Here is a 21,630-nt window from a genome sequence, read left to right as displayed (position 1 = left end):
TTCTAGAAAGATATTAAAGCCAGATACTTTAAAGTCTTCATCTTTGGAATTCCTCTCCTGTTTTCCATGTCAGTTATAATTATGTTGCATTTGAGCAAGAGGTTGCCAGCAGAGAATACTGAAGAGTGCCAAATTAAATTTCAAATACATTTTGTTCTTTGTTCATGTTGAGAAATATTTCTCCTCCACGCTTGCTGTGCTCAGCAAATGAGATCAGGCTGCCATAAAACTCTCTGTAAATATCAGTCTAGCTGAGTTTTAGGGACCATCTTAGTGGCACCTCCTCTGAAGGCTGGTGTAACATCAGTGACATGGGTCCTGGTTTGAAGAAAAAGAAACACAAAGCAAAAGAAAAATTAGAGAAACCTTCCTTTGATCTAAGCACTATTTTGGTACCTGGTTTCCTACTGGAGAGATGTCTCCGGGAAAGGGGGATGTTGCTTATTTTTAACATACACTTTGAAGGCCCTGTGTTCTGATAAACAGTGCCAAAATGAGACAATGCAAACTATAGAAATGGGGAAGGGAAAGCTCAGAATGAGTTTTGGTGACTGGTTAGCAACTTCAATCCCAAGCAAATGGGATTTAATATCTTTTTGTATTGGAATATTTGCTTCCCAAATCCAGATTTCGAGTGCATTAACATGCTGTGGATAGCCTCTGGCAGTGTGTGCAAGCCCTGTCTCTGTGCCTACTTTGCATTTCAAACAATTAGCTTAATTCATATTATGAAGAGACACTAATCGGAGGGGAAGAAGTGCATAGCAACATGCCAGTGACAATTAAGATAATCCATCACATATTACCTATATGAGTTTTTGTGAAAGAAGCTCTTTTCAGATGTCAGTTCAGCCTAATAAGAACTTCAACCCTTGCAAGGTGGACAGTAGAGTATTCCCTACTTCATATGGGTTGGTAAACTGAAGTATGAAGTGTATGTTATGCTTATTTTAACACAGCCAGCGGTCAGAAAAGAAGAGGGGAGTTCCAGACCTGTCAGGATCCTTGATTCTCTAGCAGGTTTCAACAAGCAGTAGTTACAGAACTTCCCATGGCAAAACTCCTCCAATAACATCAATGATGTGGATCAGGGATTTGGTACACAGGCTGGAAAATAGTTAAAAATCTCCGTATTCTCTCCAGAGTGGAGATAATTGCCCATTCTGGCAATAGCTAATTATGTTTGACCTACTTGTGTCTTGTGGTCTTGAAGCAGAGCTTCCCAAAACCGCTGTAGTTGGAGTCCCACTTTTTACAGTCTCACTAACCATTTTTTTTCCTCTCTGTCACCGATCTGCAGAATGCAACAGCAACAACAGCAGCGTCGAATGTTCACAGCTGCCCTCCTGGCACTCGTTTTCCTTCTGGCAGCTGTGAGTACCACTGAGGCTGGCAAGAAAGAGAAACCAGGTAAGGTCCAGTCTAATTCAGAGTTAATCCCCAGGATAGATAGCATGTGTGTGTGAGAATGTCAGACACTTCTGGTTTTGTTACGAAATCAGGTCATTTGTTAACCTTTTGACATCACGGGTGGGAGTTTTGGCTGTGACATGTTGTTCTGTGTTAAATAGGGAAACAGAAAGGGGTTTCCATGTCAAGAGGGAGCTTGACAGCCCCAGAGACTGGAGTCCTTGGTTTATCACACAGTGGATATTGCAAAGCAGCTTAAAATGTGCTCTGTGAATAGTTTCATGCTTGACTTAGGGGGAACCAAACATGAGTGATGAAAGCAGTTATGTCACTTGTTCAGTGTTATATATGGCAGTGCCACACTGATGCTGTGTGCTGTGGAAATCCTCTGACAGAGAATTGTGCTAACTCGCTGTTGCACAGGCAGCCAGACATCCAGCAGTACTTGCTGTCTGTCAGTGATGAGCCCAGACCTCATTATAGGAGAAACTGGCCTGGGGTGGAAAATTCAAATCTGTCCAACTCAGTTTTGACATTTTTTAAAGAATGTATTTTTTGGTGTTTTCCTTAAGGTCTTATTCTTTTCAGGCAACTTATACACCAGAGAAAATGAACCGTGTGTCAGAATTAGTGTTCCCAGTAAAAATAAAGGAACTTTTAAACCATTTTGGCTCTGTGCAAATACAAAAAAATGCTAGCATAAACACTCAAGACCTAGAAGAAAAATAATTTTATATAAGTATTTTTACAGTTACTTGTGATGTTGTAGGGCTCTAAGTAATTAATTTTGTGAATCCTTGGGTTTGACAACATTGCTGTCTTTTTTCTTGACTTGGGTTTAAGGATCTAAATAAAATCATGATCCATCCTTACTTTTTTTCCTGAGCAACAAACCCACCTGAATTAACAGGACTTTGAATACGCTTCTCCATGTGGCTCCTTTGCCTTTGAAGTTTTGTTCATATTCTGATATAAAACGTGACATGGTATAGCAAATCAGAAGCTTGCATCCCACAGTGCATCCCACAACTATTTCCTGGAGGTGCTCAAATCCTCTGATACACAATGTCACCATACACATTTCCCATTGTTTAGTGTAGGGTGCTTCAGCTGGAACTGAGGATATTTGCATGCCACCAGCCACTGGAGACAGTGTCCTTTTTGAGTGAGAGCCCTCCTGCATGTTTTGGTCAATGATATCCCTGTGGGTTTTTAGAGTTTTGAAGATGAGAGTCCACTTGAGAATATCCAAATGAACCAGTAAACATCACAGTGGGACTTAGTTTGAATGATCATCCTGCTTTGGACTCAAAGGGTCCTGTCACTGCAGAATTGTGAAGAGGGTGTCAGACCTTTTGCTTTTAAGGCAATTGCGTTACAAATATCTTCCTTACCCTTCCAGGTGCTGTGACTTTGATTAAGTTTAGGCAACTTCTCCATAGGCTCTGGGTCCTGACCACTTCTCTTGCTTGGCTCTTTGTCTTCATCCAGAGAAAAAGGCGAAGAAGTCTGACTGTGGGGAATGGCAGTGGAGTGTCTGCGTGCCCACCAGCGGTGACTGCGGCCTGGGGACACGTGAGGGCACTCGCACTGGGGCTGAGTGCAAGCAAACCACCAAGACTCAGAAGTGCAAGATTCCCTGCAACTGGAAGAAGCAATTTGGAGGTCAGCATCTCTCTCTTAAGGGATTTACTTTGGTTTCTGTTTTGAGTATGGAGCATGAAGCCTGTATTTTCTGCGTGGTTCTGCAGATGTCTCGGTGAGGGCATTAGTTCTGTATTTCAGGTTCATCAGAGCTAGAACATGCAAGGCATCAGAAGGCAGCTTCCTCAGAGCTCCTCTGCAGAGAGTCCCTATAACCTACTTATTATATACTCTGCCTTCCTGCACGCTGAAATCTGCTCTCTGTGGTGTTCAGCCCTCTTTAGGGCAGTAGTGCAAGTTCACAGCTGTGAACCTGTGCGACGGCTTTCACAGGCTTCACAAAGTGTGATGTGGAGTGTGGGGGGCTGGCTACCCGTGTGTGCACTGAAAGAGTGAGTGAACACCAGTGTATTTCATTTTTAGCAATCAGCTCAGAAGGTTTGTATGTAACAGTTCGGGAAGATACGTCAAATCTCTCCTGGACATCATGTCTGTCTAAAACTCAAATTTGATTTCTCTTGCAAACTTGGCATTTTTTCTATTAAACAGCTTGCATGCTTTTGAAATTATTGTGACCTTACCAACACAATCAGTACTGCAGTTTCAGACTTGAGAAATTTATGGGTGCACATACATTCTAGAAACTGTTCAAGCTTTATTTGGTAACCTCTGGCATCACACAAATGGAGAAACAACCATACAGAATGTAAATGACATTTCAAACTGCTGTTTCTTTCTTTCTTTTTTTTTTTTTTTTTGTTGTTGCTGTTTATATTCATAGCTGAATGTATTTCTCTTTATATGCCAAAAATGCAATATCCATGCAAAAGCAAGAGGATTATATTTTGGAGCACTGGGGAGGGGGGAAGAGACTGCAATTACCACTGCAAATAATCAGTTGCACATCTTTTTGTCTGTAAGCACCAACTGCCTGTGGTATCCTATTAGACTCACAACATTTTTGTTTTCACATGCAGTCATTGTGTTTTAAATTCTGCCTTTTTTTCCTTGCTGCAGCGGAGTGCAAATACCAGTTCCAGGCCTGGGGAGAATGTGACTTGAACACGGCCTTGAAGACTCGGACCGGGAACCTAAAGAGAGCCCTTCATAATGCTGACTGCCAGAAGACTGTCACAATCTCAAAGCCCTGTGGGAAGCTTACCAAACCCAAACCTCAAGGTAAATTCCCTTTGCTGAAGGCTGCATGATAGTTCATTTAAATCACTGGGTTTGTGGTGATGTTCTGCATGCTTCAGTGGGAGCTCAGTTGTACAGGATATTGCACTTCCATGGCCTTTCCTCAGCTCTGCACTGCTCCTGTCTGTCAGTGCTCAGGCAGGGAATATTCCTGAGCTGCATAGTCAAGGCTGTCTCACACTTGAAAAGTAAGCTGGAGATTAGAGCTCCAATTTTAACTTTAGACCTCCTACACTGTTACCAGTTTGCTTACTAAGACTTCCAGAGTATTTGTAAGTCACTTCTTGATGGGAACGGAATAATAATAATAGCATGAAAAAATATCCGTTGGTAAAGACATCTTTTGTATAGGTTTTGGTATGGTATTGAATAATGGCTAGTTGAAGAAAGGACTACTTTTCTTCTGGACAAATAGCATTGAAAGGATATTTTTCTCACTGCATTCTGAAGTATGAAAATATTGCACACCCTTGGGGCTGTTTATTCTTTATTCAAACATATCAGGAAGAATAGTAAAGAATGTATGTCTTACTTGTGTGACTGATAGTATAATTCCTGGTACACAGAAAGACAAATGCCCTGCATTTGTGTTTCCAGGTGGCCCTTAGAAAAACTTATTTTCTTTCTAACCTATAAAGCCTTTTAATGTACTCTTTTATCAGAGTAGCAGGTGTTATGTGTAGTGGATGATTTATAGTGGGAGCTAAAACTGTGAGATCTTGTTTGAGATACGAAAGTAATGCGTTTTAAGTAGATTATAAAAGCTATGCTACCTGACATTTGTTTACTTAAAACCAGCAGGGTTTGACACATTCCAGGCTCTGAATACTTGGATAACAATACAAATAAATGTGATTAGGTGTGACAGGTGCACCTGGGACAAGCAATTTTCATATTGTAGGCTGTGGTGCTGCACCACTGATTGGAGGAGTACCTCCAAGTGGCCTGCTCTGCTTGAGTGACCAGAGAGGTTGTGTGTGTGTGTGTGTGCATCCACCCATCCATGTGACTGGTTTCCCTTGCACACTATCCATGGAGTTATCAGACCAGTCTAGAACCTGTGCAGACAGAGACAGGCTGTGGAGCAGCAAAGTTACAACTAGATTTTCAGAGAGCACCTGAGTTGGTTGAGTTGGTGACAGTAAACAGCATTTAGGGATCGGAGTGATTGGATGGGAATGTAGGAATGGCTTTGAGATGTGTGATTTCATTGTTTAGCAGTTTTGGGGAGGGACTTTTTTCATGTTTTTGGGGTTTGGGTTGTTTAGATGAGTTTTTGGTTTTTTGTTTTTTTTTTTTGGTGTGGGTTTTTGTTGTTTTCTTTTTTTCACTAAGTTTCCATGCCTAAGTAGCCTTTGGGAATTTACAGAATGAGACTTCCTATTGTGCTGCCAGAAGGCCTCTGCCCCTCGAACCTCTGCCTTGTCCTGCTTCCACTGAGTCATAGATCTATATTCTGTCAGTGGCTGTCAGAGCACAGGGAGAGGGGGACAAGGCAGAGCATTGGTGCAGCATTGTTTTGTGAGAGCAGCGCTCTTGGGTGGTACAGGCTCATTTTCAAGTTGTAGTTTCAAAGGCAGAGCTTGAGAAATTGCTGGATTGGAGTCAACTGATTCTAGAAGCTAGGAGTGAGTTATAGCTGAGACTGACAATTGGATTGGGACTGACTGCAGCAACCAGTTACGGGGTTTGACTTAATTACGAAACCTGACTTTATTCGATTTGAAGGAACGCAAAAAGAGAAATAGGTACCGAAGTAGGTTTTTAATCATCATAACTGTGGGCAGTTCTGCTCCCCTGATCTGCGTAGGAAATCTCACGGCATCTTCCTGCATGCCACCTGCTCACTCATCTGCTGCTGGCATTAGTGGGAGCAGCAGGCATGGGAGGCACACACACACACAGCCTGGGCTCACAGCTAAGTCCATATTGCAGATCTGTGGGTATAACTACACAGGAGCTGCACTGGGCAGTGTGTTGGCACCAGGAGGAGCAACTAGAGGAGGGAATTAGGTCAAGCAGACTTAGGACTGTGTGAAAAGTTTTGCCCCACTGAACTTTATTTCTGAGTTAAAAGTAGGCGTGCTGGCATGTTGGCTGGAATGAGTGCATTTGTTTTCTTCCTGAGGTGGAGGTAAGTCCAAACCCACAACTAAAATAAAGGAAAAGATTTCAACGTCATTCAACCTGTAGCTAGAATCTTAATGAATTTCCTTCTTTGGAAATGAGAACTGCTTTATGGCCTGAGCACTTCAAATGGTCTACAGTTACATGTTAGGCTCCTTTTTCACCCCTAACTTTGCATCAGTGCCTCAGGACTGTAACAAAAAACGCCCATGGTGCATTATTTGGAAGCAGGAAGTTATTTTCTGAAGCATGAGCAGTCTGTACTGATATCCAGCTAAATCTGTGAATGCTGATCTAGGGCTGTCCATTCCTATTGGGGCTGGCTGCCTGGCCAAGCAGGGCAGGAGCTTTCTGGCATTTCTGGCAGCAGAGCAGTAAGTCAGGGCTTAGCAGCTCAGGAATCTGTTTTACTGTCAATAGTTGCCTTTCTGGCTGGTCTTTGCTTCAAGAGGTGCACCAATGAACACGTCTCTGACAACAGAGCTGAGAGTACCAAAAGCAGACGTGAGCTGACTGAGAATATTGCACTGAAAAATACCAGTATATTCAGAAAAAAGTGTTGTTTTCGTGATTTTCCTGACTAACCCCCTTTCCAGTGAGGTGAAATTTTTATTCTGTTAGGTTGTGTTTGTAACCTCCCCATTATATCAGTTTTCCTTTTGATTTCATACTGTAAATGAGGTCAGTGAAAGCCCCTATTTAGCTTCTCCAATCAATGGTACTTTTATATATCTTCTTTTACATTTTTTCATCACTTGCCATCTTTTAAAACTTCCTGCTCAAGTATTTCTTTGTATAAGAATTTATCCACAATAAGAATACTGACTGCTGGACTTAACTAACTTTCTTTTGCAAAAGATTTTTTATTATAGAGAGACTGGATTGTAAACAGTATTCCAAACATGTCCTCTATAGATCTGTGTTGAAAGAAGAAAATATCATTGTAATACTACCTTTATTGTTCATTAGACCCACTAAATTAGCTAAATATAATTTTAATTTTGATCATTGCTTACATGGGGAGTATGTGAGACCTTCAAAATTCTCCGTTATTTAAAAAAAAAAATAATAATTAATGGTGATTATTTAGGAACTCCAGAAATTGTGTGGGTAAGAGAGGCTATCTTGTCTAGGCCTGACTAATGAAGTGTTGTGCATCAAATTTCACCTGACACATTTCCTTCATGAGGCATGGTGTCTGAAGTTCCTCCTCAGCTTTTCTATTCTTTGAGAAGAATGCCAATTGATTGATTGTAAATGTAGATCCTGCTCTACTGTTGCTTATCCACCTTTCCAGCCCATCAACATATTTGCTGATGAATTTGTTTTGCTGATAGGATGTCTCCCTCCTCTCACTCAATGATTTCAAAAATGATTGCTGTCCATTCTTGGACCTATTCTTACCAGAAAGGAAAATCATACCTGAAAAAAAAATCACAGGGTTTATAATTTTACAGATTTGTTGATAGAACATAGTTTGGTTTTCCAAGACTCCTATTATCTCTGACAAAACTTGTGCTAAGTTAAAGCAGGAGATGCTCATAAACCTTGGGAATCATTGCCTTCTTCATAAACTGGTAACCTAAATGTTCTTACAGATTTCTTTTATAGTTAGTAAGCATTCATAGAAAAGCCTAAAACCTTTTTTAAGCACTCTCCATTATTCTGGAAACTAAAAAACCAAATATTTTCTTCTTAGCAACTGGTCTGTGCCAGTACTTTCTACTTCTGAGCGGCTGTCTTATGGATTACAACTATGTGTAAGGATGAACCAGGAATTTTAATTTTACCTGGCTTCCTGACAAGCTCATTTCTCCATAGCTTTGCTCACATGTTCTCAGACTGGAAGACAGTAGCTTGGTCCTGGGCTGCTGGGTTAAAGTCTAGGTAACACAGGATGAAAACCACCTTTCCTTCTGGAACACTGTGCATTTGGACAGACAGATTGTCAGCAATGTAACTGTTTGTTGTGTATTTAGTCCACAAATGAGGTTGTGAGGAAGCCTGTCACGAAGTCTGGCAAGGATGAAAGGATAATTTTTATCACAAATTCCCAGTGGAGACAGGCACGTCTCCTCCAGCACACACAGCTGCATATTCTAATCAGTGTCTGCAAGGCTGGTGATGTTGAAGCTCTCCCTAAACTGTCCTGACAGATGTGACAGAGCTGGGCACTTGTGGCGAGTGGCTGCTCTAATGGCCAGCCTGTGCTGAGGAGCACAAAATGCTTCTGACATCCTCCATCTGGCCTGCTCCACACCCACCCAAACTTGATTGATGCTTGTTCAGGTTCCAGCCAGCCAGAAAGCAGAAGAATGGAGTATTGTCAGGATTCAGGAAGCATTGTTCTTTAACTGCTAAGAGAAGAGGAATTTATTTTCATTGAGCTGGGTTGCCGCGTGGGTTTTATTTCTTCTTGCGCTCTTTCCGTCACTCTCATTCTTTCTCTCTCTCTGCCCCCCATAACTGTTGTACTTCCAGATATTTATTCTTCTGATTAAGATAAAATTAAAGAGAATAAGCAGTTTTCCAGCCCTTCCTGCCATCTACCCTTCATTTTTTTTGATTTATGCTTCTTTCTGATAACTTTTTCACCTGGCTGTATTTAGTTCTTTTTAATAAATCTCCCTTCCCAACTCTATGAATTTACAGTATATCACATCCGTGAGTTACTTTGTCATGGCTCAGCTCAGTCCTTGCCACACGGGAAAAATATGTGCTAATGTTGGCAAACATTAACACTGCTCACACCACTGTTGTATTTAGTAATTGGGGTGCCAACCAAAGATCACATCCTCCAACATGCAGTGTTTGGGAAGATTTCCCACATGAAGGCAAGACCTAGCTGAGTTGTTAATGGCTGTAATCTCTTGTGTGTAATTCAGATCAGGTTTAGCATTTGAGGGCATAGCAAGGTGTCAGTACATTTCCCTGTGCTTGGCACGGTGTGCATGCTACTGCATGGAGGAAAGGACTGCATTCTGCATCATAAGTAATTTCATATATTTTGAAGAGATTTACCTCAGGGCTGAGTGACCTATAACTAACCTGCCCTACCCTGTTTCTTTTATCTATATATCTTTACAGGCAGCAGCAATTAGCTAATCCTGCTAATCACACCTTGGTGCTCAGGAAGTCTAATTAAAAGAAAAGTAGTAACTGAAAGTCAGAAAGGCTAAATGATTTCCCTGATTGACAAAGTATCAGTGGTAGGTCCCTTTATCCCTTTTATCATGCAAATAAAGTTATCAGGATGTGACAATTGACTTCAAGGTGAGTGTCTGAACTGCAGTTTTTAATCAGGGTCTTTGGTTTTAGTTGGTAATCTCAGTGAACTCCCATCAGTGTTAAACACCATTTTATCTTTGGTCTTCTTAGGAAGTTTCTTGTCAAATCATAGAGATGGACTTGTGTTAATGAGCAGGTGTATCCCTGTCTTTGCTTTGGTGGCAGGAGCAGAAAACAACCAGTGGTTTTTAAGCACTCCACTGGCAGATTCCTACCTGTAGGGAGAGGATCTTGGAGTGTGCTGCCAGAGCAGACTGACCAGCTTTGGCAGGGTGGCTTGACTGCTGGCTGCTGGCAAGGAGCTGACAGTGGTGTGTGGGTGACCTGCTCTCCTGAGCTGCTTGTTCCTCAGACAAACTGGGTGCTGCACTGATTCAACTGGACCACTTCACTCGGTGTGTCGGACAAGTAGCTTTTTCTGGTGTGCCCTCCCTCGACTTTGCCTTTGTGCAACAGCACAAAGCAGCTGGAGGGGACACAGAATGAGAGGAAGTGACTTGTTAGGGCTGCGATTTTCTTTTGTTTGAAAGATGCTGGTGTCTCCTGTTTTGGCTTTGCAGTCATCTGTATCTCCCTCTGTAGGTTTTAGAATTCCCCAGCTTTAATGTAACTCATTAGTCGTGCAGGCATGCAGCTAGTGTAATAATTAGTATTACAGGAGGCAGAATAATAGAATCTGCTCAAACTAATTAGTTATAAAAATGAGGGATTTTCTCATATTAGGAAACAGCTGTGATAGTTAAAGAAAAACGTGAAAGGCAAAATTGGGAGGTCTTTCTCTTGTTCTAAAGGGTGAGGCAGATTTATTGAAGAATGGCCCCTGGCACTGACTGTGAGCCTGCAGTGAAATACAGTGATCTGAGCTCTGTGGGACAGGACACTTGGAAGTGTGTGCCCGGTGGGAACAGCATAGCTAGCTGTTATTATTGTTGCTATCATCATGATTATTTGTATTGCATGAGTGCCCAGAGGCCCCAGCTGAAAAAGGGTGCCATTGTACTAAGCACTGCATAAACTTTGTGAGAAGCAGTTTTGCCATGAATAATTTATGCCTTATGGTGCTGGGAAATGTGAACACCCAGAGAAGAAGCAGTGGTCCAGAGGGGCGAGACTGGGCACTAAATGCTTGGTTGTGTTGCCCAGTGCTGCTCTGAGGACAAGGCTTGTGTTTCAAGGTGAAGTAAAACTCACTGGAAACTTCAGGCTCTGAGACATGGCTCTGTCATTTGGCTCCTTGCTGCCATGACAGGAGGAAGTTTCTCAGTTTCAGTGGGAATCAGAATAAGCTATGTAAGAAAAACAAAACACAATGCTGCTTAAAGTGTGGACCAGCCTCAAGTAATTATAAACTGACAGTGCAGCCCATAACCAATAAAGTTTGGATGTCTTTTAATGGTTGCTTTTCTGCTTCCATTTCCTTATGTTTCTTGGAGGCTTTGTGCTGTAGTTTCCCTTGAGACTGCTTTTGTGCCTTTGAAAAATTTTACTGTTTGGATAAATAATTTGAATGCCTTGTCAGATCATAGCATAATACCAATCTGATTGACACAACCCTAATTCCAGGGGGAAGGAAATGCATGTAGGAAAGGGAGAGAATATTTATTTTTTTAAACTAAATATTTTTCAATTTTCAGTTGTTCTGCAGCTTTTACAGGTGTTTTTGGAAAGAAAAGCACTGTGATGTTTCACAGAAACCTAAACATCTGTGTTTTTCTGACCCTCTGGTTTGTACTGACAAACATTCATTTAACATTGTTGTACCTGCAGGAGTTTCTTTTAGGGCTTAATTTAGACCTTTGTGGGTGTAAGTTTAAATTTGTGTGTATCAATTATGTTATGTGCTCATTGCCTCACTTTCCTGGCTCCTAAGAGCTTAGCCCAGCCTCCTTGGCATCAGTTAGTGCCCTTGAGCCATGAAAATGCCTTAAGCTATGAGATTTGCTGTGATAAAAGGTGTGCCATCAGCAAATGTTTATCCTCATTACTGTTCTCAGCAGTGACACAGAGAAGAATGCCCTGTTTCTTCTCTTCTGTCCTTTTCCTATTTCTTCACTTCCTTTCAGGCTTTTTTTTTTTTTTTCCTTTCTTTATCCCTCCATCTCATTTTCCACATTGCCATCTCTCTATCTTTCCTTCTATCTGTGCTTACTCCAAAACTTTTGCAGGCATCTCTGCAGAGCGGGGAACACTGATCAAAGCCAACGCTCTATCCTGTGCCCCGAGGGTAGGGCTCATCTGGGCCAGATGCAGAAAGCACAGCTGAGAAGAGCATGTGCCTGGTTTTCAAGGGCTAACTGAATAAAATAGGTTCTCTATTCACATTATACCACAATAAATAACATTTATATTATATATATATTTATATACTTACATATAACACAGATCTCACTTTGACATGTTTGAACTTTTTGCTGTGTAGGCATTATACTAAAGTCCCAATGGATTATTAAAGCTTTCTGTCTCCAGCAGAGACGTGTATGAAGCAAGTAAACCCTGAATGTATCAGTCTGTACCTGTCTTGCTGGCATTGAGAGGGACCTTGTGTACAGCACAGACAGAGAGGGGGCTGCAGAGCCAGCTGGGACTGTGTCCCTCTTGTGCTGAGCACAGGACATGATGAAGAACAGTGAGAAAGTCCCTACCCTCCAGAAGCAGCAGTGCAAATGTGCCTGAGGTCGATGAGAAGCCAACTGGAAGAACATTGAACTGCTTCTAAAAGTGTTAGCCAGATTCCTTTAGCAGACTCCAGATGTGAAACAGCCTTGGCTTGAAAAGTTTATCCATTGCAGTCTTCTGAATACTCACTGTTAAGATCTAACATCTTAAGGGCTAACACAGATGTAAAGAAAATGAGATGAAACTTTCATGTTCTTTGCCTTCTGGCTATTAGGCCATCTAGCAAAATCAGAAATTGCATGTGTCTTTGTGGTCTTTTGAGTGCCTCTGCATAGGCAGTTTTGAAACATTTTCTCCCAAATTTTTGAAGGAAGAAAATCATCAAAGAGAGACCTTTCTGATGAAAATCCTTGGTTTCAGCAAATTGTCTCTTAAATAAAAGCTCCCTGTAATTCCTTACTAGTTTAAGTTGGGATGTTAAAGGAAAAGGTTTAAAGGTCTTATATTAGTATGTCAGATTCGGGAAATGGCTTCTGATTGTCTAAGATCATTCCAGAGTTTTGTGGCTTATTTTAGAACAAATTGGATTATTTTTTCCCTTACATTTATTTCTTCTTGCAATTCCAGTGAGAAAGAAAAATTGACGCATTTTCTGTGAGTGGTGACTTGGTTCTATTCCTTTGTCAGATTATGTCAGTGTTTGTTAAAAGCATAAATCTGGCTCTTCCCCATTCCTAACACACTTTGCAGCATGACTTTCTGACTTAAATGGGGCAGCTGCAGCCTTTAGGTCTCAATCAAGTCAGTCTTGTGTTCAACTGGGAACAAATCAAAATCTATCCAAAAAAAAACTTCAGCAAAATGAGAAGCAGGACAAATCCTTATGGAGAGGAGTGAGCACAAGTGTTAGGAAATTGAGGAGCACAGATAGCTAGAGAAAGCTGATAAGGCTACATCAATTGTGATCTATTAATGAAGTAAAAGTTGCATCAGGGTCATTGATTAATTGGAGAGGTGCCTTCTGCTGCTGTTCAGCTGGTGGATTATTGTTTTTTTTCCCCCAGTCCAGAAGAACTGCGCTTCTCAAAGAAGCTTTTCAGAAGAATTCATTAGGGAGCAAAGTTGCTAACATAATATAGCTTTTCCTTCTTAAACCTTTGGGGATACATAAAAGCTGTATGTAGTACAGGAAAAAGGAAGGAAAGGATTTAGAAAGCCATGAAAAGTTTTCTTCCTCTACAAGAAAAAGAAATACTATGTTTAAAGGGTTTTCAGAAATCCAGGTATTAGTTTTTAAAGTCATGAAAATGACAAGATAATGCAGTTTCTGTTCCTAGACAGGAGTGTGAATCTCTTTAAGGTGAGATTTGTTTTTACCAAGGTATAAAATCATTGATTATACCAACGTTAAGACTTCTCCATTCCCCAGGGACTGACATTTCATCCCCAGAATTCAGAAGCTCCCTGCACCCCAAGGCACCATTGCCCTTTACCACCATAGCAGCCTGGTGCCTTGGAAAATTTGCTGCAGTTGAGAGATGGAGAGACCTTTCTAAAACATGCCTTCTTCTGAGCTTACTAAGACTGCATGAGTGCTAGGCCCTGGGAAAATTGTATCCTGAGCATCTGATCTGGAAGTTTTTTACTCTAACCTTCCATCAGTACAGCTTTGGCTACTTTGAATAATTTATATTGCTTTTGGGGGCACTGCTTGACTTTTATACACAGGAGTTCAGCAGTGCCAGGAGTGAATTGTTACCTTCTTTCCAACAAATGAAAATAAAGACCTGCAAATCTTGGCTTACAAAGATTGACTTCCATTAAAATGTAATTACCTCCCTTTTGTGCCTTATACATTAAGAGTGGCTTCAAATGGTGTGTGGCTCCTGTTCAACTGAATTACTTTCATTTGCTGCTTGCATAGTAAGAATGAGGTTCTGGAATAAAGATGACTGTCTAAAGAGGACTGCTGCAATTCCAAATTGCATAGAGAAAGTTCTGTTAATGAAATTAACTTGTTTACTCACTAAGACTCTGACTGGAATTTTTGTTATTGGTCATCTTAGCCCACAGAAAGTGAGTCTAGTGCTAATCCATGACCAGTTTTTAATCCTGTGGGTAATTCTAAGTCTTGCGACAATTTGTTATTCTGGTGATGAAGGATGAGATAATGCAGTGCCTGTGCATTGACACAGTTTGCTCCTGCAGGGCTGTTTGTTTTTTATCTTGCTGGAAGTGTGGTGGCTCTGGGGGAGCAGAGTGGCTGTGTGATGCCTGGGTGTTGCACACTGCAGGGACTACCAGGCATTTGGAATTTGCTCCTTGTGTGTGCCCTGGTCCAGGATACTTAGCCTGGCTGAGGGTCCCTGAACTGACCAAAGGCTGCTCTTCTGAAATCCAGGATTTTCATCCTGCTTTTTGCTTTGGTCCTGCCCCTCTGGACCCCGAATTCTACTGTAGATAGCTCATAAACATACCTCCAAGTGGTGTCTGGCACAAATGGGCCACCTAACTTGAAAGCTAAAAGGGCAGTGGATAGATTCAGCTTCAAATTCTGTGTGGGCTGGTGTGAGTTTCACAGCTGAGTTTCAGTTTGAGTTAAGTGATTTTACCATAGTGTCTCTCTGTATTTTTGGTAGCACTTGTCTGCAGCACACACATTCCCTGAAGGCAAAGGACAGCTGGTGCACAGATCTGTGCCTCTGCCGGTGGGAATACTGCTCTTGGCAGGGTGGGTGAGGTGGAGGAGGCTGCTGTAGGGCCAAAGCTCCTGCAAATGGCAGGCTTTTGCTCAGGGTAGTCCTTGCTCACTGGGCAGCTTTTCCTGCTTCCCTCTGGCTCAGTGGTGAGTGCTGCTGGGGTCATGCTGCTTTGCAGCGCTGCTGAGATGTGGAACCAGCTTAGTGGCTTCCCCATCATAAAGGCTGTCTCAGTGGGCTCTGCTTAGTGGGTGACTATAATTTCTGATGGGACCACGTTAAGATGCCTGGTAGGAAATGGCTGAACAAAAGGTGTTAACATCCAATCTGTGCTAACCTGAATTGAATTTTGATCGTTTTCACGTAGGGAATAGGAAACTGAATGGGACTGTTGGACTCAGTCTACTTAGGGGATCTTTCCCCAACTTAAGTGGCTGATGCTGGAGTATGGGACTGATAAGCTGGCAGACAACTGGCATTATACTCTCAATTTGTCAGCCCTTTGAGCATGGTGACCCTTTCAGTCATGCCTGGTTACCCTGGGGAGGGTAGCACTGGCAGGGTGATCAGGGTGATGTGGTTCCCAGTGTGGCTATGACCCAGCAGCATGTCCTAAAAGTGGAAATCGTAGCCTAGGGTGAACAGAAGTGAGGATAATAATAGCCTGAATGACACAGATGCAGAGTATGTTGAGAAATGAAAAAACATGAGCAAAGTGCATCTTAAAGCAACTTTATACATTGTTAGCCATGGATATACCATAGTCTGATCATAATCAAAACAGGTAAAGTGTGTTGCTAGAGGACACAAAACGTTTCACATGAACACCACTCAGTATCAGAACAGAAGAAGGCACCTTTATTCTCTGACTCCAGTATTTATAGATTCTCAACAATGACCAGGGATTAATAATTAAGTTGCCACCTTGCCAAGCACACTGGTCACATGAAGCATCCATGAAAAGATGTTTCTTAGAAGGAATGTGATAAATAACTTATGTTTACAGAACTTCCATCGGAAAGTAACTGGAACTATGAAAACATTTTCAGCAGGCTTTAATTTTCAGGGTGACAATAGTGTAGCTGTGAGTAGACTTGTCCATGAGCATATGAACATCAACATTTTCATGGGTCAGCACATGTGTATTGGTGTCTGTGGTGGGAATTTTAAAAGAGCCTAAGGGCTGGGAGATACTTGGGCAGTTTCCTTTTTTCTTTTCTTTTTCTAATACTCCCACAATTGTGTGTATGCTTGCCATTTCATGGAGCAAATATGCTGTGCATCAATCCAGATTACCTGTCTGAAAGATGAAGCTGTGATGGTGTGAGTACTTTTAATGAGGGAGGAATTCCATCTGGCACAGTTTTACTCTGCTGAGGCCCAAAACAGAGTCACTTGTCTTTGTAGGTAGATGGGTTTGGCAGTTTGGATGGCGTGCAAATCGCCACGAGGGAGACAAAGGGGAGGAGAACTTGAGAAAGGAAGAGATGTGAACCCACGGGCATTTAGTGCAAATGGATGAACAGTGGGCTGTATGGTACTTCAGGTCCAGTGAGGATGGGAACCTGGTGCACTCACAGGACTCCAGCCCAGGCCTTCTCCTGGTGCTGACCTCATTCCTACCATGAGCTGCACAAACTCTCCAGCAGAGTCCTGTTAGCAGTTTCCCTGCATTTATATGTCTTTTTCACTCTTATTAAATCTGTTTGAAGTCTGCATTGTGCCCTGCTGCTTGTGCTGGGTCTAAATAAATTTCACAGGTTCCAGTGCTGGTCTGATTGATAAAATGCCCCTGTTTCTTTCAAAGTGTGAGGGAGAGTGCAATCAATATAGAATTCAGGAGGGTCATTCTTATAGAGAGGCAAAATTAGAGGAGGTGGAGGATGTGGGTAAAAGAGGTTGAGGACAGTTTCAGGAAGTTTACTGGGGGGGAAAAGCTGTTGCTGAAAGCAAATTAGGTACTAACTCAATGAAATACTACTTTTTTGAAATGTCAGATTTTGTGAACAGCTCCAGACCACAGACATTCAGATGCACATGCAAGCACGCACACACAGGCACATGCAAAGGCAGGGGGGAAAATTATTTTTTAAATGAAGACAAATTATTACTTCTTTTAAATTATTATCCCTTTGAAAGTTAAGCAAAGTTTTTAAGGGAAGGGGATTTTAGAGGAGATTATATGACTAAACAAGTTTAGTTGTTTGTTGTTTTTTTTTTGCTTTGACTAAAGGATTATTTGAAATAATTTTCATCTTGTTATATAACAGGTGAAGAAAAAACGTTGGTTTGAAACACTAGGAAAGAGGAAAAACAATCATCAGAGAATTGTGGTAGCCTAAGTTTTCCTTCTGCTGGAGGTACCTGGCCCTATCCATACATGAAAGATGTTGGTGTAGTTGCCTTGGCTTCAGTAGAAATAAGCTGTTTTTACCACAACTGGTGATTCTGTGCCTGACTGTGTAAATGAGTCAGAGGGAAAAGAATCATATTCACAGATAACAGTCCCACCTTAAGTGCTTGTTTTCTCATTCAAGGTGATAGTTGTTATGTAACCAGAGGTGGTGCTCATGGCAACAAGAATGGCAGAGTTCAAGGAGTGCTTGGACAGCCTTCTCAGGCAACATGGTGTGATTTTTTTGGGTGGTCCTGTTCAGGGCCAGTAGCTGCACTCAGTGATCCTCCTGGATCCCTTCTAACTCAGTGTATTCTATGACTCTATGATAGTTTTGCTTGGTTTGGTTAATGAAATCTGGGTTAGGGCAAACCTGGGTCTGCTTGCTTGCTGTTTTGGTTCCAGGAAAGATGTTTCACAGAAGCTCTGTTTCCATCTCTCTGTGGTACCTGTTGCACTGTTTTGTGCTGGTATCAATGAGGATTTACTCATGTTCCCCATGAGAGCTGTTATTTTCCCTGTTACAAGGTGACATGTGACACAAGAGTACCTAATCCTCTTAATTTCCAAGGTCCCTCTGTGAATTTCCTTTACCTGTCGAACACCACACTGCTCTGGAGTACAGTGAAAGTTGGTGCAGGTGCTAGTGCAACACTTGGACCTTCCCATCATTCCCTAATTTACCCTAAATGAGTTAGAGAAGCAGGTGCTTTGCCCATCCCAGCAGTGTCAGCTGGCTGGACAGGCCGTGCTCCATGACCCCAGCCCAGCCTCCTGAGTGCACATAGGTGTCTGTCCCCAGGGAACGGGGCTGGGCTGGCACTGGAGGAGCTGGAGAAACAAGAGAGCTTTCTCCCCATGCTCTGGAGCTGCTGGCACATTCAGAGAAAGCCAAAGACTCACAATGAGACAGAGAGGAAGCAGGGCAAGGGTATATGTGTGGGTAGTGTGTGCAGCGCTTTCTTCCAGCTCTCCACTGAGCCGTGACCCGGTTTCTCCAGGAGATGCCTGCTGTTTCCCTATTTTCCAAGCAAGTTCCTGAGACAATGCTTTGCATGCCAAACAGGGTCAGCCCCTCAGATAGGGAGGGTTCTGAATGGAACATGCAACTCCCTCTCTGTCTTCTCTACTGCCTTCGCCTTTCCTGTTATTTTTCTTCTTTTCCTTCTCTTTTCCCTTTCTTTGTTCAAAATGTGGAAACAATACTTATGTGCATGGAGAGAAAGAAAAAAAAAAAAAAAAAAGGGGAGCTTCCACAGGTGTTAAGTGAAATTTATTGCAGTGCTTGCTAGACACTGGGGTTTTTTTATTGTTTTTGTTATATCTTGACAGAATCCAAGAAGAAGAAAAAGGAAGGCAAGAAACAAGAGAAGATGCTGGATTAATGGAATCAACTCGGGCAGCGTGAGAAAGGGACATCAGCAAACGTGATCAGTTAACAGTTTCATTTATACCTAGGCATTTTATCCTAAAATTATTTATAGCTTAATGGTACCATAGAAGGAAAAAAAGCAAACACAGAAAAAAAAAAAATCCTTTTTTTTTTTATTACTTTAGCATTTTTAATGTATAACCCTAACAACAATTTTTAGAGGCCTGTAATAAAGGACTCCAAACTCATTTAGAAAATTATGTCTATTTTATATTGAACAATGTAGAGGTTTTTAAAATGATTTTTTTTTTTTCTCAAGTCTTGCCATAGGTCTCAATCTGGTAATTAGTCCATGCAAGCAGAACCTGAGCCTGTGTGGAGCTCTGCTGAAGCCAGTGGTACCCTGTGTGAACATAGAACTCTGGCTGGATGCATTTATACTTAAGATTGGGACCTTATATCTGAAAAACTAAGGCCTGTTTCTTAATCTCTGATTACATCTGCATAACTGTATGAAACTGTTTGCTTAAGGAAAGGATGGGGGCATTTTGTTGAGTATTTACAAGTATGGGATTTTCTTGGATGTGTGCTTAATGTTCATTCCAAAATGTCACCATCTACAGATAAAAACCAGTAATGCTCTTTTCCTTAACCATATTTTTAATGTTGGCAGTAAATCTAAAATCTTTCAACAATTGGACATAAAAGAGTCCTAATTTTTCATGATTTTTCTAGCAATGATTTTTTTAAAGTGGAACGATGACAAAACTTTCCACTTTTCAGCATGTCAATGTTGGTGGATGGTAGTGACCTCTGTTTCACCTATAAAAGATGAAAAATGCTGTATTTTATTTGTTCATTTTGACAGAAGGGGGAAAATCCTTTTCATATGAGATCTAGTTGAAATTGTTGTGATTCTGCTTGACCCATCTCCCTTTCACATCAGTGGCAATATTCCTGTTGATCTTAATTATAGCTGGGTAAAAAATAGTATGACTGGTGGGAAATAAAAGGAGAAATCTGTTTGGAAGCCACCAGGGGTAGTTCATCTTTTTGACCAAAAAAGGGACAATTTGTGGGACCTGAAACCAATAGGAATGAAATTATTTTTAGTTTATTTTTTAGTAAAATAGAAGGGAAATACAAAACCAGTTTATTTTACTTTCTTCCATTTTTTTTATAAGTTAAAAGACCTTGGAAAAAGCTCAGTCAACATAAAATTAGTTGTGATTTTTTTTTTTAATATAGTCTACAGAGGAAAAAACAAAGAAAAAATACAACCAGCTGTTTTTTCTATTTGTTCAATTTTACCTAATTTAAATGATTCTGAATCCTGAGAGAAAAAGTAGAAAAAAGATCTGACAAATGTCTGGTCTGTCTCAAGGTAAAGGGCTGTTTAATGAGCTGTCAACAAGCAGACCAAAATTTTTAGAGGAAACATGAGGGATTTCAGTGCCCAAATTAAGTCCAAAATCATTGCTTCAGAATTCTAAATCTTAAAATTCAGCAGCAAGAAATAAGCTTTGCCATTTGTGTAGGCTGCAGGCTTGCCTGCTGGTCAAGAGGAATAGTCTCCCTTTTACTCCTGCATGGCACCCACTGACTTCAGTGAAGCTGCTGCAGGCTGTGTTCTGAGTAAATCACATTTCTCTCTTGGGATTAGCTTGTAGACAAGCAGAGTTTTGGTTTGTTTTTCATACTAACATCACTCCCCTTTTCTATGCAAAAAAAAACCTTGTAACAATTGTAGAGCTCGCCCTCTTCTTTCTCAGGTGGAGGGTATGGCTGATCTGGACTCACGGTGAGGCAAGTCCTTCTGTTCCCAAACACAAACACTCCTGAAGCCTGCTAACCAAGGCTGCACATAGCTTAAGGTAGACTAGCCTCACAATTATTTCCCAGACTCCTTGGGTGTGTTTTGCAGTCTGTGTTGATGTCCTTGTTATTTTGACTGTGCTGTTAGACATACTTGAGTCCGTGGTATAGTTAAAAATGTCCCCCACACATGGTGGATGTGCAATGACCAAATCTGAAATCATAAAGGCTCATATTTAGGTGGTTCTGGGTGCTATTTGGTTTCTTCATTGTCTAATCAGGTCTACCTGTGCTTGTGCCTCAGACTTAAACTAATGGTTTGGTAGGTCTGATTGAAAGCAAAGGGAGAAGGAAACTTTTTTTCAATCACCAAAGGTTTGTCTGTCTAAATGCTGCATCAGTTCACTTAAAGTGGCTCAGCTTTGAGTGCAAACACTGTTGCACCATTGTCTCACACTGGTTAATCTAGTCCATGTTTCATAGGGAGCTGGCAGGAATTGGGAATGATGTTGAGACCAGCACTTCGATTGTCCTTTAGCAAACCTTAGATGTGACTTCTTATTTCCACCTCTGTGAGTATAAAAACAATAAATCCCCCTGTGTTTCCTCTGACACCTTATGGTCCTTTTGTTTAATTGCCCATCTGGCTTGTTAAAGGAACATTCCTAATAGTTTTTGAAGGAAGCCAGTAATGTTCCCATGGTGGCATAGGGCCTTCATGGAGAGAGTTTACAGAAAACAAGGAAACAAAACGAAAAAATACCAGAAGAAAATGCAGCAAGGGGTGTGAAATAGGAGAACATTTCTTATGTGCGACTCAGCCACATATGTTCGGATCTATTTTGGCATCTTATTGCTGACAGCAATTGGAGTAATACTGTACAAATTTAAAACAAAGAAAATTTCCAATAAGCCAGAAGAAAACATTCAGTGGAAAGTCTAGCTTTGCAGGAGGTGATAAAGTAATTTATGGCAGAACACAGAGGAGGAAGATTGAATAGGTCAGTCAGGTCAGGTCTAAAAGGAGGCTCCCAACAAATAGAAGGAGCCCTTGTTTCACTAGAGAC

At 41.4% G+C, this 21,630-nt stretch overlaps 1 protein-coding gene across 1 annotated transcript in view; it reads left to right on the top strand.

The window, feature by feature from the left end:
* PTN (pleiotrophin) overlaps positions 1 to 19,782 on the top strand; it is a 69,899-nt gene extending 50,117 nt beyond the window's left edge. Inside the window, exons 2-5 of the mRNA XM_086884900.1 lie at positions 1,301 to 1,410; positions 2,902 to 3,075; positions 4,072 to 4,233; positions 18,709 to 19,782. Coding sequence (XP_086741026.1) covers positions 1,302 to 1,410; positions 2,902 to 3,075; positions 4,072 to 4,233; positions 18,709 to 18,761 — 498 coding nt within the window. The 5' untranslated portion in view covers position 1,301 and the 3' untranslated portion in view covers positions 18,762 to 19,782. The remainder of the gene's footprint in view (positions 1 to 1,300; positions 1,411 to 2,901; positions 3,076 to 4,071; positions 4,234 to 18,708) is intronic.
* Positions 19,783 to 21,630: the final 1,848 nt, after the last annotated feature.

This window comes from Cyanistes caeruleus, chromosome 4, assembly GCF_971803275.1.
Source record: "Cyanistes caeruleus chromosome 4, bCyaCae1.hap1.1, whole genome shotgun sequence".
Lineage (NCBI taxonomy): Eukaryota > Metazoa > Chordata > Aves > Passeriformes > Paridae > Cyanistes > Cyanistes caeruleus.
Note: the sequence above shows the minus strand (reverse complement) of the source record. Positions and strands in the feature narration are given on the sequence as shown.